At 40.2% G+C, this 14,548-nt stretch overlaps 1 protein-coding gene across 2 annotated transcripts in view; it reads right to left on the bottom strand.

Moving 5' to 3' along the window:
- Positions 1-14,548, bottom strand: part of DPYS (dihydropyrimidinase) — a 100,963-nt gene that overhangs the window by 32,290 nt on the left and 54,125 nt on the right. For both annotated transcript variants that reach the window (XM_040261896.1, XM_040261897.1), the window contains exon 7: positions 12,807-12,949. In XM_040261896.1, the coding sequence (XP_040117830.1) occupies positions 12,807-12,949 (143 nt within the window). The remainder of the gene's footprint in view (positions 1-12,806; positions 12,950-14,548) is intronic.

Here is a 14,548-nt window from a genome sequence, read left to right as displayed (position 1 = left end):
GATTGGGGGCAGGAGGAGAAGGGGATGACAGAGGATGAGATGGCTGGATGGCATCACTGACTCGATGGACGTGAGTCTGAGAGTTGGGAGTTGGTGATGGACAGGGAGGCCTGGCGTTCTGTGATTCATGGGGTCACAAAGAGTCAGACACGACTGAGTGACTGAACTGAACTGAACTGATGTCACTCGCTGGCCAAGCACACACTTGTCACTGATGACATTACATGCAATCTGCTTCTCTATAGCCCAGCGAGGAAGCTGTGATCTTGAAGTCTGGGGCAGCCTGCTCTTCATGAACCTATACATATACATGTGTGTATATATATGAATATAAATTTAATCTCAGTTTATATGTGATGAGAGTGGGGAAATCAGGACCAACATGTATGTTTGCATAAAGTATGTGAGGCTATAACCAGAGTCCCTGATGAATAGGAAACAGTTATATGTCTATGTGAGTGTGTCCTGGGTCAATGCTAGGAGCCTATATTTCAAGGATGAGGGCTGCAGTTAGAATAACAAAATAGGTACAGGGCCAGGTCTCAAGGTGGATATTTGCTCAAGGGACAGGAAATGATCCTGAGCCCAGATTGTCTAACTCCACTTCCTCCCACCCACACCCCAGCTCCACATTCTGTCCCACTCTGCTAGTGAGGACTGATCCCTGGAATGTCACACTTGCCGTTCAGAAAACAGTAACTGCAGCAAAAAAAAAAAAAACAAAAGCCACCACCTCTCCACTAGCCTTGCCCCTGCTCCCCCTACCTCCAAGTAAACAGTGGGATTATGTCTCACTTTTGTCTTCAGCTGCCTAATGTGGTCTTTGACACATGACTCACTGGAAAAGACGCTGATGCTGGGAAAGATTGAGGGCAGGAGGGGAAGGAAGTAGCAGAGGATGAGATGGTTGGGTGGCATCACCAACTCAACGGACATGAGTTTGAGCAAACTCTGGGAAACAGTGAAGGACAGGGAAGCCTGGCGTGCTGCAGTCTATGGGGTCGCAAGGAGTCAGACAGGACTTAGCGACTGAACAACAAAGGGGTCCAATATACCATTCTTAATGACTGAGTAAATGAATGCAGGACAAGATAAGATGCACTACAGACAAATGGAAAGTTCTGCGTTTACTTACAAAGAATCATGCAATTTCATATATTTGTACTGGCAAAAATCTGACAGCATTTGATATAAAACAAATGGATGTCCTATAGAAACTCTCCCAGTGTACCAAGGATGGATACAGTGTCTGAAATAGTGAAAGACTGGAAACAACCTAAACATCCACCAGCATTGGCACATATATAATCAATCACACTATATTCATAAAATAGAATATGATACAGCAGTGGAAATGCGTGAAGCACCTACACATTTCAAAACAGATGAGTGCCATAAACATAATACTGAGAAAGCTACACAATGATATATGTGGTACAATTCATATCAAGCCAAAAATACACAGAATACATATATTGTGTATATACTGTGTTTGAGGATGCATGTATGTATTGCACAAATAGGAAGAAATGCATGGAAGCAATAAACATCAAATCCAGGATTCAAGGTGTTTACTAGGGGAGGAGAGAGATGGGTTTGGGAAGGTTAATACGCAAGTGTTCCTTGCATTGTTCTTTGTACCTTTTGTTTATGTTAAGCATTGTGTCTTCAAAGGATTATTGACATTGTAAATTACTATCTGCTCAAGTGGACTTAAGAATGTGTTATCAAAAACAACCATTCAGTATAATCCTATCATCTTAACATAAATTTTAATACCAGAGAAGGCCCTACACAAGTTTCTATATTATTGACTGAATAAATGTGATAAGATATTAAAACTCCATATAATTGCTCATATTTCACATTTTTAATCTACAGATGGCAATTTCATAAGGTATTGGGTCAGCCAAAAGATTAGTTTGGCTTTTACTATAGAATGTTATGGAAAAAAATCAAACGAACCTTTTGGCCACCCCAATATATCCTAGAAAAATATCATAAAGGTAATGAAGAGTTCTTTACTTAGTTATAAAACCAGTCATCTTCACAAGTTCCTGCTCTGGTGGTATTACAAGCAGAGTTGGATCCAGTTCTGGGACTTGCATCTTTGTAGGATATTGACAGGTGTCTGTCAAGAGAAGGGTGAGCAGAGCTGTGGTCAGGACGTTGGGATTCTGCTAATTATGGTCCTCAGGATCCACTGAGGGATCTGAGGATGCTTATCTGGTGATGTGATGACTTATTGGAGCCCATGTCTTTCTTCAAATGTTTGATTGAATAAATGAATGAATGGACTATTACCTGAGAGTGTAGACACATTCCTTGTAGCTTCAGAGGCCAAATATGTTAGGAGCTAGAAGGAGGTAATTTTTAATGCAACCAAAGTAAGAACATCATAACAATTAAAACCATCCCAGGAAAGACTAAGCAGTTTGATTAGGTAGTAAGTTCCCTAAAATGAGTAATAATCAAATGGGGCTATAAAGAACTCTGGGGAGTTAATTGGATTTCGAGTTCCAGTCTTCTCATACACTATGAGAATCTGTGCTGCTCAAACCTAAGCATCAGAAGTCCCTGGAGGGCTTGTGAAAACACAGGTTGCTGGGCTCCACACGCAGTTTCTGAGACAGTAGGCCCAGGAGGTACCTGAGAATCTGCATTTCTAATAAATCCCCAGATGATTCTGATGCTGCTGGTCCAGGGACCACACTTTGAGGACCCCAGCTCTTAAAAAAAAAAAGGTAAATCAGCTTACATTAAGGTTTGTGTGTGTGTGTGTGTGTGTGTGTGTGTGTGTGGTGGTGGTTGCGGGGGGGAGGTGGAGTGTTGAGTTTTGTTCAGGTCATTAAAAAAGACTGCCTTCCTAAATGACTCACTGCCTCCAAATAGACTTCCACTGCGATCATCTTCCACAGAGAACAGTGCATTGTTACTGATGCTTTCTCTAAAGGTCTTTGTAGGAAGCTATGGCTCTTTGCTGTGCTTTAAGAACACAAGGACCCTGGGGTTCTTTGCAGGAACTGATATTAAATTTCCTTCCGTCCATTTCCACTCAGTCTCCTGACCCCTCCATAACCGAGGGCCCATGTTTTTAAGATAACTAACCAGAATTAGGGGTGAGTCTGTGACCAAAACACAGAATCATTTAACCCACAGAAGAATCCAATCTGGCTTAAGCCACATTCATGGCAATGCTCCTGGCCCCTGACTCTGGAATGTATCCTTGTCGAGCACTGCCTTGGGGAAGGAGAAGACAGAAGTGCCAGGGATCTTTCTGTTTTTTCCAACTCAGATGGGAAAATGTAAAACCTGGATCTTGAACCTGTTTCAGGAACAGATCAACAAGGCCCAACCAAAAATTTAAAGTCACATTTATTCACTGGCCCAAGACAATTAATATCTGGTTTAGTCACTCAGCAAATAACTACTGAACTTCTATGTATTCCTGGCACTGTTTTGGTACCTAGGGATATCGCTGTAAATAAGACAGGCAAATGCCAAAGACAGAAAAATGTATGATATATGTGTGGCAGGAAGAAAAATAGAGCAGGTGCTTAGTTAGAAAAGACTACGCCTTTCATACAACCACCTCCCCTTGGTGCTTATTTTTTGCCCAAATCCTAATGCTTAAAATAAACTGTGCTTACTCTGGCAAAGGCAAAACATCAGTAATAGAATGGGTTACTGTGATCTGTTTCTAAGCTGCTTTTCTTTTATAATTTGAAAAAAATTGCAGTTATTAGTAGTGAAGTCCTTGGAAATCATTTCTAGTTCACTTGAAATGTTCAGTTGCATAAGAACATGTTTAAATAAACAACCTGGAATAAATAGTGGAGAAAATTTTATCCATATGTAATCAGCAAGCTAGTTTTTCTCACACATAGTCCAAAACTTTTTAAAAAACAAATATCTTCTGAAGGTCACAGAGTGGATCTTTGTGGTTTGTTGAAACGGTTTTACTGCAAGTAATCTCTTAAAGGAGTCAGCTCTAGGGGCCCATGAGTTCTGATTTAATCAGATTTCTTAGCCAAAAGAATCCATCTAATCATCTTCATTTTAGTCCTTTTTGCTGCAAGTTGCAGGTGAGTAAGAAATACAAGAGATTGAGCTTTCACATGATTTTAGTATAATTTCATATAATTTTAGTACTGTTTGGTCTGCTTTTGAATCACAATTATAGTTAACGATAGCTCCCACTTATTTAATCAATTGACCATCTACTGCCACTGACTACCTACAAGTACTGAGCACCTCCTGCATACCAGGCACATTAATTATGGACAGAGCATTTAATTATGAACATTAATTATGTACAGAGCATTTCAAATAGTTTGTTTTTTATTTGGTTTATTATACCAAGCATTTTATGTACACTATCTTAAACACAACAATGCTATGAGATTAGACATCATCATCATCCCTATTTTACAAATAAAGGGACTGACATTCAGAAAAACTAAATAACATTCCCAAGGTCACACCCAGTGAGCATGTGGCAGACAGAAAAGGAACCGAACAGCCAAGGCCTTCCCTTTACAACCTTGTTCTGCTCCTGCCCCAGCAGGTAGGCTAGATTTTGTGTGGATTAGCAAAAGTCATTTATTCCTCAAGATACTTTGCTATCATTTGCCAGAGAATTGTCATAACTGCTCTATAAATCTATGGTAAATCTACTACGTGGTGGGTGCTTGGATAGCTGTGCAAAAGCAGAGACTGGACCACCTTCACTGGACGCCATGCTGCCCCCATGAATGTCTGCAAGGCAACCCGGTGAAAAATCATGGCGTAAATCATCCGTGTTTCCCATCGCCCATCTGGTACAAGGCTTGGCTCTCTCTTCTCTCCTCCCACAGGATGTGTGCTGCAATAGTGTGGGTTTGGGGACTAGAGGAGGCGTGAGTTATAAACAGTCTTAGAAACAGGAATTAAAACCAGAGCCTTCAGGCTGACCAGCATTTACAAGCAGAGACACGGTAGCTGTGTTTGTGTGTCTGTGGATGTGTGCTAGTATGTGGGCGTGCTGACACTCCTTTTGAGAAGGAAGATCATAGTGTACAAATTAGTTAAATGGTACACACTGTGCAACTTTTAGGGGAAATGCCCAGTAGCTTCTATGAAATAGTCACTGACAACACAGCTATAATAATCAACCACAGTCACCACGATTTACCAAAGGGCACCTTACTCCCTATTTCGTGTTTTTCCCCAAGTCCCACAATCCCCACTGCCCAAGGATGAAACCATCATTCTTATCCTGCTTTCTTTCGCACACAAGGCCCTCTCTAGATCCGGGAGGGCACTTTCATAAGCTGCAAGTCATTACTCTTCTCTGAATACAGTTAAATTCATTTATCTCTATCTTCAATGAGAAAGGGAAGGAAATTAGGCAGGAAGAGCCCAATGCCTTCAAGCATGGCGTATTCAAGGTCAAAACCTGCAACAATTGAGTTAAAAAATAATACACACAAATAACTGTGAGCAAAGTATGCCTGCTTTGCAAAACATAGTCCAGCCTAGAAGTCTTCAAGACATGTTCCAGTGTACACAGTGTGTTAACTGTGTGTTTGTGTGCTTGAGATTCTGTGAGATACCCTGCAGCTCATAAATACTGAAAAGGGACAGTTGCCATAGTAACTAAGTGCTATTTAATGAATACAGAAGAACGGAAGCTCATAGGATAGTCTCAAATTGCCAGAACGTGAGTTACTGCTGCTGCTATGGGCTTGCAAGTAACTTACATGCCATCTTCACTAATAAGGTTTTTAACAAGTTGGCCAGTTTGGCTGGTCTCTGTCTTCACGTAATATTGAAAGATTTTGTCTTGACATCATATGAAACTCACACTCTGAATTTCATCCTCCTGATTCTAAGTTCCAAGATATCCTGCAGAAATGGGCCAAACATTTAGATTGGCAATGTGTCCTTAAATTTGAAGCTCTGACTCAAGTTGTGACGTGTTAGGACACATACCTCTGTCACAGCAATAGACCCTGGCTCTGTGGGCTGTCACGCTGCATACAGCAGACTCTTTTTTACTTCCAAAAAAGGTGAATGCTCCATATGCACGAAATGCAGTTTGTTTTGATTGTGCGATGACACAGAAGAGCTATTGGACTTGATTTTTGCAGAAATTTTTACAGGCTAGCAACGTCTTAGGTAATCTATCATCAGGATGTCCAAACCTTCTCTACAGACTCCCACTGCCAATCCTGTCTCACCATCTATCACCACATGTCAGATTCCTCACTCTGGAATCATCTGGCTTTTTACAAGTTTAAAAGAAAAAAAAAAAAGCTTGGTGTACTGCTTTTCTTTCTCATCTCCCTCAGTCACTTTAATGCAACCCATTTTTAAGGTTACAGATTGTGTTGCAAGCATACTTACCTCACATGCCATTAAAAAGTAATGAGAATTAAAAAGAAAAAAAGAAAGGAAAACATCTATGTACCATGAAGCCAAAAATCATTAGGAAGTGCATCCATCCTCCAGGGGCTGGCTTGTTCTTGCATAACCAGCAGCTAGATTGGCCTCGTTGGGGCCCCTAGCTCAGGGTGGGCTGTGTGCTCCCCCTTCAGGCTCTTGGGTGAAATGCACATTGCTTTCATTTGGCATAGTTGGGCGATTGCTTTTGCTAAAACCTTTCGGGAAATTTGGAAGGAAAATTCTGTCCAATCTCTAATGGTGTGGTTAGACAGAAAGCTTTCACATCACCAGCCTTCAGGTAATAATAAAATCATGTAAAATAAAAAGGGATATGTTTAAAAGAAAAAAAACTATAGATACATCTATTTGTTCATTTAATTAAATAATGCTTCCCCACTAGACAAGCTCTATTTAAAACTGCCTTTATCTGTAATAAACAAAATTAAAACCGGAAGACAGGCAGCCCACGGCCTCCTCATCCTTCTGCTCCCTTATACATCTTGAACCTGTTCTTTCTGCCTCGTAACCCCAAACCTTAACTGCCCCCACCCAGACAGACCCTCCTGTCCATGCCTCGGTTTATCTGACCTCATGTTTAGCCTTGACTCTCAAGTCAGGGCTTCCCTCGTGGCTCAGACGGTAAAGAATCTGCCTGCCACATGGGAGACTAGAGTTCGATCCCTGGGTCACACGCTCAGGATTAGAAGTCTCATTTTCTCTCCTCTCTTAATGGTGGGCCTACAGGTCTTTTGCCAAAGACTGCACCAATACAAGAAGGATCTTTCTTTCTCTGAACTTCAGTGGTGCCTTGTTTTTGCCTAGCACGTGATATTCTTAACACATTCCTAGACTGTCAGCTTCCCAAAGGCAGGGCCTGGCTCTTGGATAACTTTGACCCTCATGCCTGTCTCTCAGTGCCGCTCCTTGCTGAGTGAATGCGTGAATGAACCAGGAAGATAGCTCTCTGTCAACTTCATTTTCTTTTCCTATTATAAGAGTTGCTTAAAAAGCTAATTGCTTCCCAACCTAAAAATAAAGGGGACACAAGGAAAAGAAGACCTGTAAACCAGTTCTTCCTCCTTTGCTCAGAAAATCCTTTACCCTTAATTCATCTTCATTCATTCATTCTTTCAACAATTATTTATTGATAACCTGCAGTAAGTTAAAAGTGTGAGGAAATAATGTTCTCTTCACTTTTCCTCTCATTTTAATCTTTGCTGAAGAAAATCTTTCCCATTTTCCTCATCAACCCTGGGATCCAATGGGGTCTCCTAAATTGCAGGCAGATTGTTTACCGTCTAGCCACTAGGGAAGCCCCTCAAAGACGAGAGAAATGAAAACATTCGGAGTGTTGACTGTCCTGTCCAATTCCTAGACATGTGGACAGCCATTGGCAGACCAGTCCCTGTGGATCTTCTCCTTAACCCTTCCCCTGGATATCTGTCTCCTGTTGGTACCAGCCTTAGGAGTCTCCTTGGCTCTCATAATGTCTGAGAACGACACCAGCTCAGGTGTAAAGCATTGTCTTCCTTAGACAACTGGACAAAGAAAAACGACCTGAACTCAAGGTTGTGAATAATTTGCTTCCTTTACTTACACATTTATTGTTGCTTGGAAGATATTTATAGGCTGTGATTATGCCTCTTTGAGTCATGTTTTTAGACTATATAAATTTAGACCACTCTCTCACCAGTGTTAGCTACTGATTTCTATAACATTCTTTGTCCTTCCTTTCCTATTAACTTGTTCCAGAATAATAGCCTATAATGATCCAGATGTTAAGTTCTTATTCTTTTTAAAGATCTATATATTACTTGCTTAATTTCCCTAATTTCTAGCCTAAAAGAACTAACTTAAGGTCAAGCCAAAAAGCCTCTGTGCTTTTAAGTTTCTCTCTACCACTTTTTTCATCAGTTCTCTAGTATTTCTTATATAATACCTGTCCTTCACTTTATAACAGTAATGATAACAGAAAATTAAATATTTACATTTTTATATATGTGTCTTTTGGGGAAAGGTTACATATTGGCCTTTGATTACTAGTTCTGAGTCTTCTCGGGCTTCCCTGGTGGTGCAGAGGTTAAAGCGTCTGCCTGCAATGTGGGAGACCTGAGTTCATTCCCTGGGTCAGGAAGATCCCCTGGAGAAGGAAATGGCAACCCACTCCAGTATTCTTGCCTGGAGAATCCCATGGACAGAGGAGCTTGGTGGGCTACAGTCCACGGGTCGCAAAGAGTCGGACACGACTGAGCGACTTCATTTTTTTTTCTGAGTCTTCTCTCTTGATGTCTGCTTATTGTATATAACTAAGGGCTAAGCATAATGAAAACCAGCACAGCCTGAGAGCCTGCTGTGTAGGTCTGGTCCTAGGTCATCAATGCTAAGCTGCAGGACCCAGGCATATCATTTAAGGTCTCTGAATGTCCACTCTCTCATCTGTAATGAGATATTAATAATAATTATTATGCCTACTTCAGATGGTTTTTTTTTAGAATCACATAAGAAATGCGAAAACGTTTTATAACCTAAGAAAGTGTTACACAAAAATAAGATATGTATTACTATGGTTATTTTACATTTATCTAGTTTGGCTGGTGTCATTCTTTGCAATACTTTTTATTTTTAGGTGTTCTCAGCTATTTTGCCTGCGGTGACCAGGGAGGCAAAGGAAATACTGGGTTCTATTTCTCTGATTTTCAGAGTCTTAAAAAAAAAATAACAAACTTTTCTTATTTTAATGTCCTTTTGAAACACAGAGAAATGTTATCTTTACTTGGCAGGATGTACTGAAATGATCTAGCTCTCTTTGGATTTCTTTGACTTATATCTTACTTCTCCAACCCTTTAAGAATTTTCTCTAATCCACAGTCAGAATTTTTTGCACTATCATTATTCATCTTTTTCAATGTGAAAACTGCAGAATGTGAGAAATGGGGTTGAATAGGTGGTTGAAGAGACTCCATGAATAATGAACCTGGAAGAATACAGGCATAGCTTGGAGAGAGGGCAGGTTTGGTTCCAGAGCACTGGAATAAAGCGATTATCACAATGAAGCAAGTCACATGAATTTTTTGGTTTCCCAGGGCAAATAAAAGTCATGATCACGCTGTACTGTAGTCTATTAAGTGTGCAATAGCATTATGTCTAAAGAAACACTATGCATACCTTAATGAAAAATTATTTTATTGCTATAAAAGGCTAACCATCATCTGAGCCTTCAGCAAAGTCCTAATCTTTTGGCTGATGGAGGGTCTTGCTTGGATGTTGATGGCTGCAGGCTGATCAGGATGGTGGTTGCTGAAGGCTTCGGCAGCTGTGGCAATTTCTTTTTTATTATTATTTATTTATTTTTGGTTGTGTTGGATCTTCACTGCTCTGCGCGAGCTTTCTCTAGGCAAGCGAGCTTCTTGTTGTGGTGGCTTCCCTTGTTGCGGAACATGGGCTCTAGGGCGTGCAGTCTTCAGCAGCTGTGGTGCATGGGCTTAGCTGCCCTACAGCATGTGGAATCTTCCCTGACCAGATATGGAACCCATGTCCCCTGCATTGGATTCTTAATCACTGGACCACAAGAGAAGTCTGGAAATTGTCTTAAAATAAGGCAACAATAAAGTCTGCTGCAATGATTGGCTCTTCCTTTCATGAAAAAAAAAAAAGTCTCTGCCACATGCAATACTGTTTGATGACATTTTACCTACAGCAGAACTTTTTTCAAAATTGAAGTCGATCCTCTCAAACCTGGCCTCTGCTTTATCTCAACTAAGCTTACAGAATATTGTAAATCCTTTGTTGTCATTTCAACACCTTCATAGTAACTTCATCTCAAGAAACCACTCTCTTTGCTTGCTCATGAGAAACTACTTTCCATCCATGAAATTTTATCATGAGATTCCAGCAATTAATTCATAACCTCAGGCTTCTAATTCTAGTTCTCTTGCTACTTCCACCACATGTACAGTTACTTTCTCCTCTGAAGTCTTGATTCCCTCAAAGTCATCCATGAGGGTTGGAATCAACTTCTTCCCAACGCTTGTGAATGTTGCTATTTTGACCACTTCCCATGAATCACAAATGTTCTTAACAGCATCTAGAATGGTGAATCCTTTCCAAGAGGTTTTCATCTGACTTTCTGGATCCATCAGAGGAATCACTATCTAGGGCAACTGTAATCTCCCCGAATGTATTGCTTAAACAATAAGACTTGAAAGTTGGAATTATTCCTGACCCATGAGCTGCAGAATGGATGTTGGATTAGCAGGCATGAAAACAACATGAGTCTCCATCAGAGCTTTTGGGTCACCAGGTACAGTCATATTTCAAAAGGACTTTTTTTTTTTCCCTGAGAAGCAGGTCTCATGAGTGGACTTAAAATACTCAGCAAACAGATGTACTGTCATCCAGACTTTGTTGGTCCATTTACAGAGTAGAAGCAGAGTAGATTTAGCATAATTTTTAAGGGCCCTAAGATTTTCAGGATGGTAAATGAGCACTGGCTTTTACTTAAAGTCACCAACTGCATTAGCCCCTAACAAAAGAGTCAGCCTGTCCTTTGTAGCTTTGAAGTCAGGCATTGACTTCTCACTAGCTATGAAAGTCCTAGGCGGTATCTTCTTCTGATATTGGGAATATATAATGCATTTTCATTTATACTGACAATCTGTTGTGGCGTATAGCCACCTTCACGAAATATTTTTGCTAGATTCTCTGGATAACTTGCTGCAGTTTCGACGTCAGCACTTGCTGCCTCACCTTGCAATTTTATGTGATGGAGACGACTTCTTTCCTGAAACCTCATGAACAAATCGTTGCTAACTTCAAACCATGAATATTCTTCTGCAGTTTCCTCACATCTCTCAGACTTCACAGAATTGAAGAGAGGTAAAGCTCTGGATTAGGCTTTGGTTTAAGGGACTGTTATGGCTGGTCTGATCATCTATCCAGACCACTAAAACTTTTTTCATATCAGCAACAAGGCTGTTTCACTTTCTCATCATTCATGTGTTCACTGGAGGAGTACTCTTAATTTCCTTCAGGAACTTTTTCTTTTCATTCACCACTTGGCTAGCGGTTTGATGCATGAGGCCTCTCTTTCAGCCTATCTCAGCTTTTAGCGTGCCTTCCTCACAAAGCTTAATCATTTTGAGCTTCTGATTTAAAGTGAGAGACATGAAATTGTTCCCTTTCCTTGAACACTTAGAGGCTGCTATAGGGTTATTAACTGGCTTAATTTCAATGCCATTGTATTACAGGGAATGGGAGGTGCAAGAAGCGGGGGAGTGCAAACAAATGGCCATCAAGTAGAGTAGTGAGAACACACACAGCATGTGTCAAGCCCATTGTCTTGCATAGCCTCAGTTCATCCCCAGACAATTACAACAGTGACATCAAAGACCACTGATCACCATAACCGATATAATAATAATGAAAAAGTTTGAAATATTGCAAGAATTACCAAAATACGATGCAGAGACACAAACTGAGCAAATATTGTTGGGAAAATGGAGCCTTGCTCCAAGCAGGTTTGCCACAATCCCTCAAACACACGGTGTCTGAAGTCCGATAAAACAGGGTCTGTCCACATAGACTTTTGTTTACCACCACATAACACCTTTAAACAAATGTCTCTTTGGTAATAGTAGACGGTCTTACCTATCCCCATTTACACATACACATGTGCATCGACACTCGTGCGCACACACACGCAATGTTAAAGTATGTGGGGTTTTCTCTATTAGCAGCTGCAGAGTTTATGAAAAACACGACCAGGATGCAGATGTGGTCTGCATCAACATCCTATCAGGAGAAATGAACAAAGCTTCAGCCTCTACCGAATGCTTTTCTGAGTTGGTAGAATTGGCCAAACCTGCAATACTAACATAGAATTATGGAAATTGGAAACAAAAAGCCGGAGTCTACTGGGAACGACAGGCTCAAGATGCACTCAGCTGGAAAATGTGGAGGACTAAAAGTGACATCCTTTGTGCTGGAATTTTTCTATCTGAAAGCTTGAAAAAGGCTATAATTATTTCGAGTTTTCAATGCAACCCTTTTTAAACTAAGCCTTTCCTTTTCTTCATTGCTCTGTACCTTTCCTCCCTGTGAACTCAGGCGCCTGCCAAGCACTGAATTGGGAAAGTCATATTGGTTTTATACACATATGCATTTCCACAGAAGGTAAGCAACACAACTTTTGCATCTTCTATGCCAAGGAGAACAAAAGAATGTTTGTACAGTCAAATCTGTACCCTGTGCTTATAATACTTGAGCCTGCCTAAATAAATCACCTAAGAAGAAATGGCTGATTAAGGCCAATGAATAATTTCTTTGCAAGTTAGTGCTTTTTCTCCATGGAGAAGCCAAGTAATACAAAAACTTAGGCTTACCTTGTGGCTTTTGGGTCCCAAATCACAATGTCAGCATCTGAGCCCACAGCTATTCTTCCTTTTCTTGGATAGAGGTTAAAGATTTTCGCTGCATTTGTGCTGGTAACTGCCACAAACCGGTTTTCATCCATTTTGCCACTGTGCTATAAAACAATTCAAGGAAGAAAATACATTTCTTTTTCTGATAAATCATAAAAGACTAAAAATCTCCTATCAATAAAAGTAGGAGACTTGTATCTCTTAGAACCAAATAGAACCACACCTAATTTTGTATACTGTGAGGCCAAACACATCTGTGAATACTGATAAATCTTAAACAATCATAGTGATAATGATGGGGATGAATGTGGTTAAAAATGGAAGCCTGAAAGTAACTTTTCAAAAACCTATCAGCTTAACAAAACACCTGCTCAGATTTTTCCCATTCTTCCCAGAATCACAGAGAAAAGAGCTAAATATCGGTAATAGTACTTCCAATTCTTTTTACTTCCACCACCTACTACATTTATGATCTGGATTATTTATTGCAGACCTAAGATTTATAGATAAGACTTATAAGATAATCATGTAGATATTATATAGAATACTATAGAATTAAAATAAGATAGGCCTATAAATCAGGTGACAACACTTTTAAAAAAAAGAAAAATCAACCAAGAGGTTCAGTTTTTGCTCTACTAAAATCTACATGAACCAATAGTCATGGACAGTCTGCTGCAAGAGATTTTAATATGGACAAACTTCAGTGGGATCCTTCTAAATGATTTTTTTTTAATGTTGAGAGTTTATCCCTATACACACTTATATGGCAAGAGCATCCTTATGGTCTATTTAATTATCAAAGGGTCTTTGCCTCAAAAAAAAAAAAAAAAAAACCAAAAAAAAAAAAAAACAAAACAAACTTTAGGAACCACATCCTGAAGGTTAACATTCCCCAAAATAAATCATCCTAAAATTTCAGAAAATAACATAGATTCCTGTATGTCATGAAGAAATCTCCGATCACTTTAGATCCACTTATACACCTTAAGATCACGGCAGCTGGTCCTGTCACTTCATGGCAAATAGATGGGGGAAACAGCAGAAACTGTGACAGACTTTATTTTTGGGGGGCTCTAAAATCACTGCAGATGGTGATTGCAGCCATGAAATTAAAAGACGCTTACTCCTTGGAAGGAAAGTTATGACCAACCTAGACAGCATATTCAAAAGTAGAGACATTACTTTGTCAACAAAGGTCCGTCTAGTCAAGGCCATGGTTTTTCCAGTGGTCATGTATGGATGTGAGAGATGGACTATATAGAAGGCTGAGTGCTGAAGAATTGATGCTTTTGAACTATGGTGTTGGAGAAGACTCTTGAGAGTCCCTTGGACTGCAAGGAGATCCAACCAGTCCACCCTAAAGAGATCAGTCCTGGGTGTTCATTGGAAGGACTGATGTTAAAGCTGAAACTCCAATACTTTGTCCACCTGATGAGAAGAGCTGACTCATTTGAAAAGACCCTGATGCTGGGAAAGATTGAGGGCAAGAGGAGAAGGGGACGACAGAGGATGAGATGGTTGGATGGCATCACCAACTCGATGGACATGGGTTTGGGTGGACTCTGGTAGTTGGTGATGGACAGGGAGGCCTGGCATGCTACAATTCATGGGGTCGCAAAGAGGCGGACATGACTAAGCGACTGAACTAACTAACTAATATACTTTATATATTATGAAAATCTGCTGTAATGAAGTTACTC

The sequence above is a fragment of the Oryx dammah genome, unplaced genomic scaffold (genome assembly GCF_014754425.2).
Source record: "Oryx dammah isolate SB20612 unplaced genomic scaffold, SCBI_Odam_1.1 HiC_scaffold_19, whole genome shotgun sequence".
NCBI classification, from domain to species: Eukaryota; Metazoa; Chordata; class Mammalia; order Artiodactyla; family Bovidae; genus Oryx; species Oryx dammah.
Note: the sequence above shows the minus strand (reverse complement) of the source record. Positions and strands in the feature narration are given on the sequence as shown.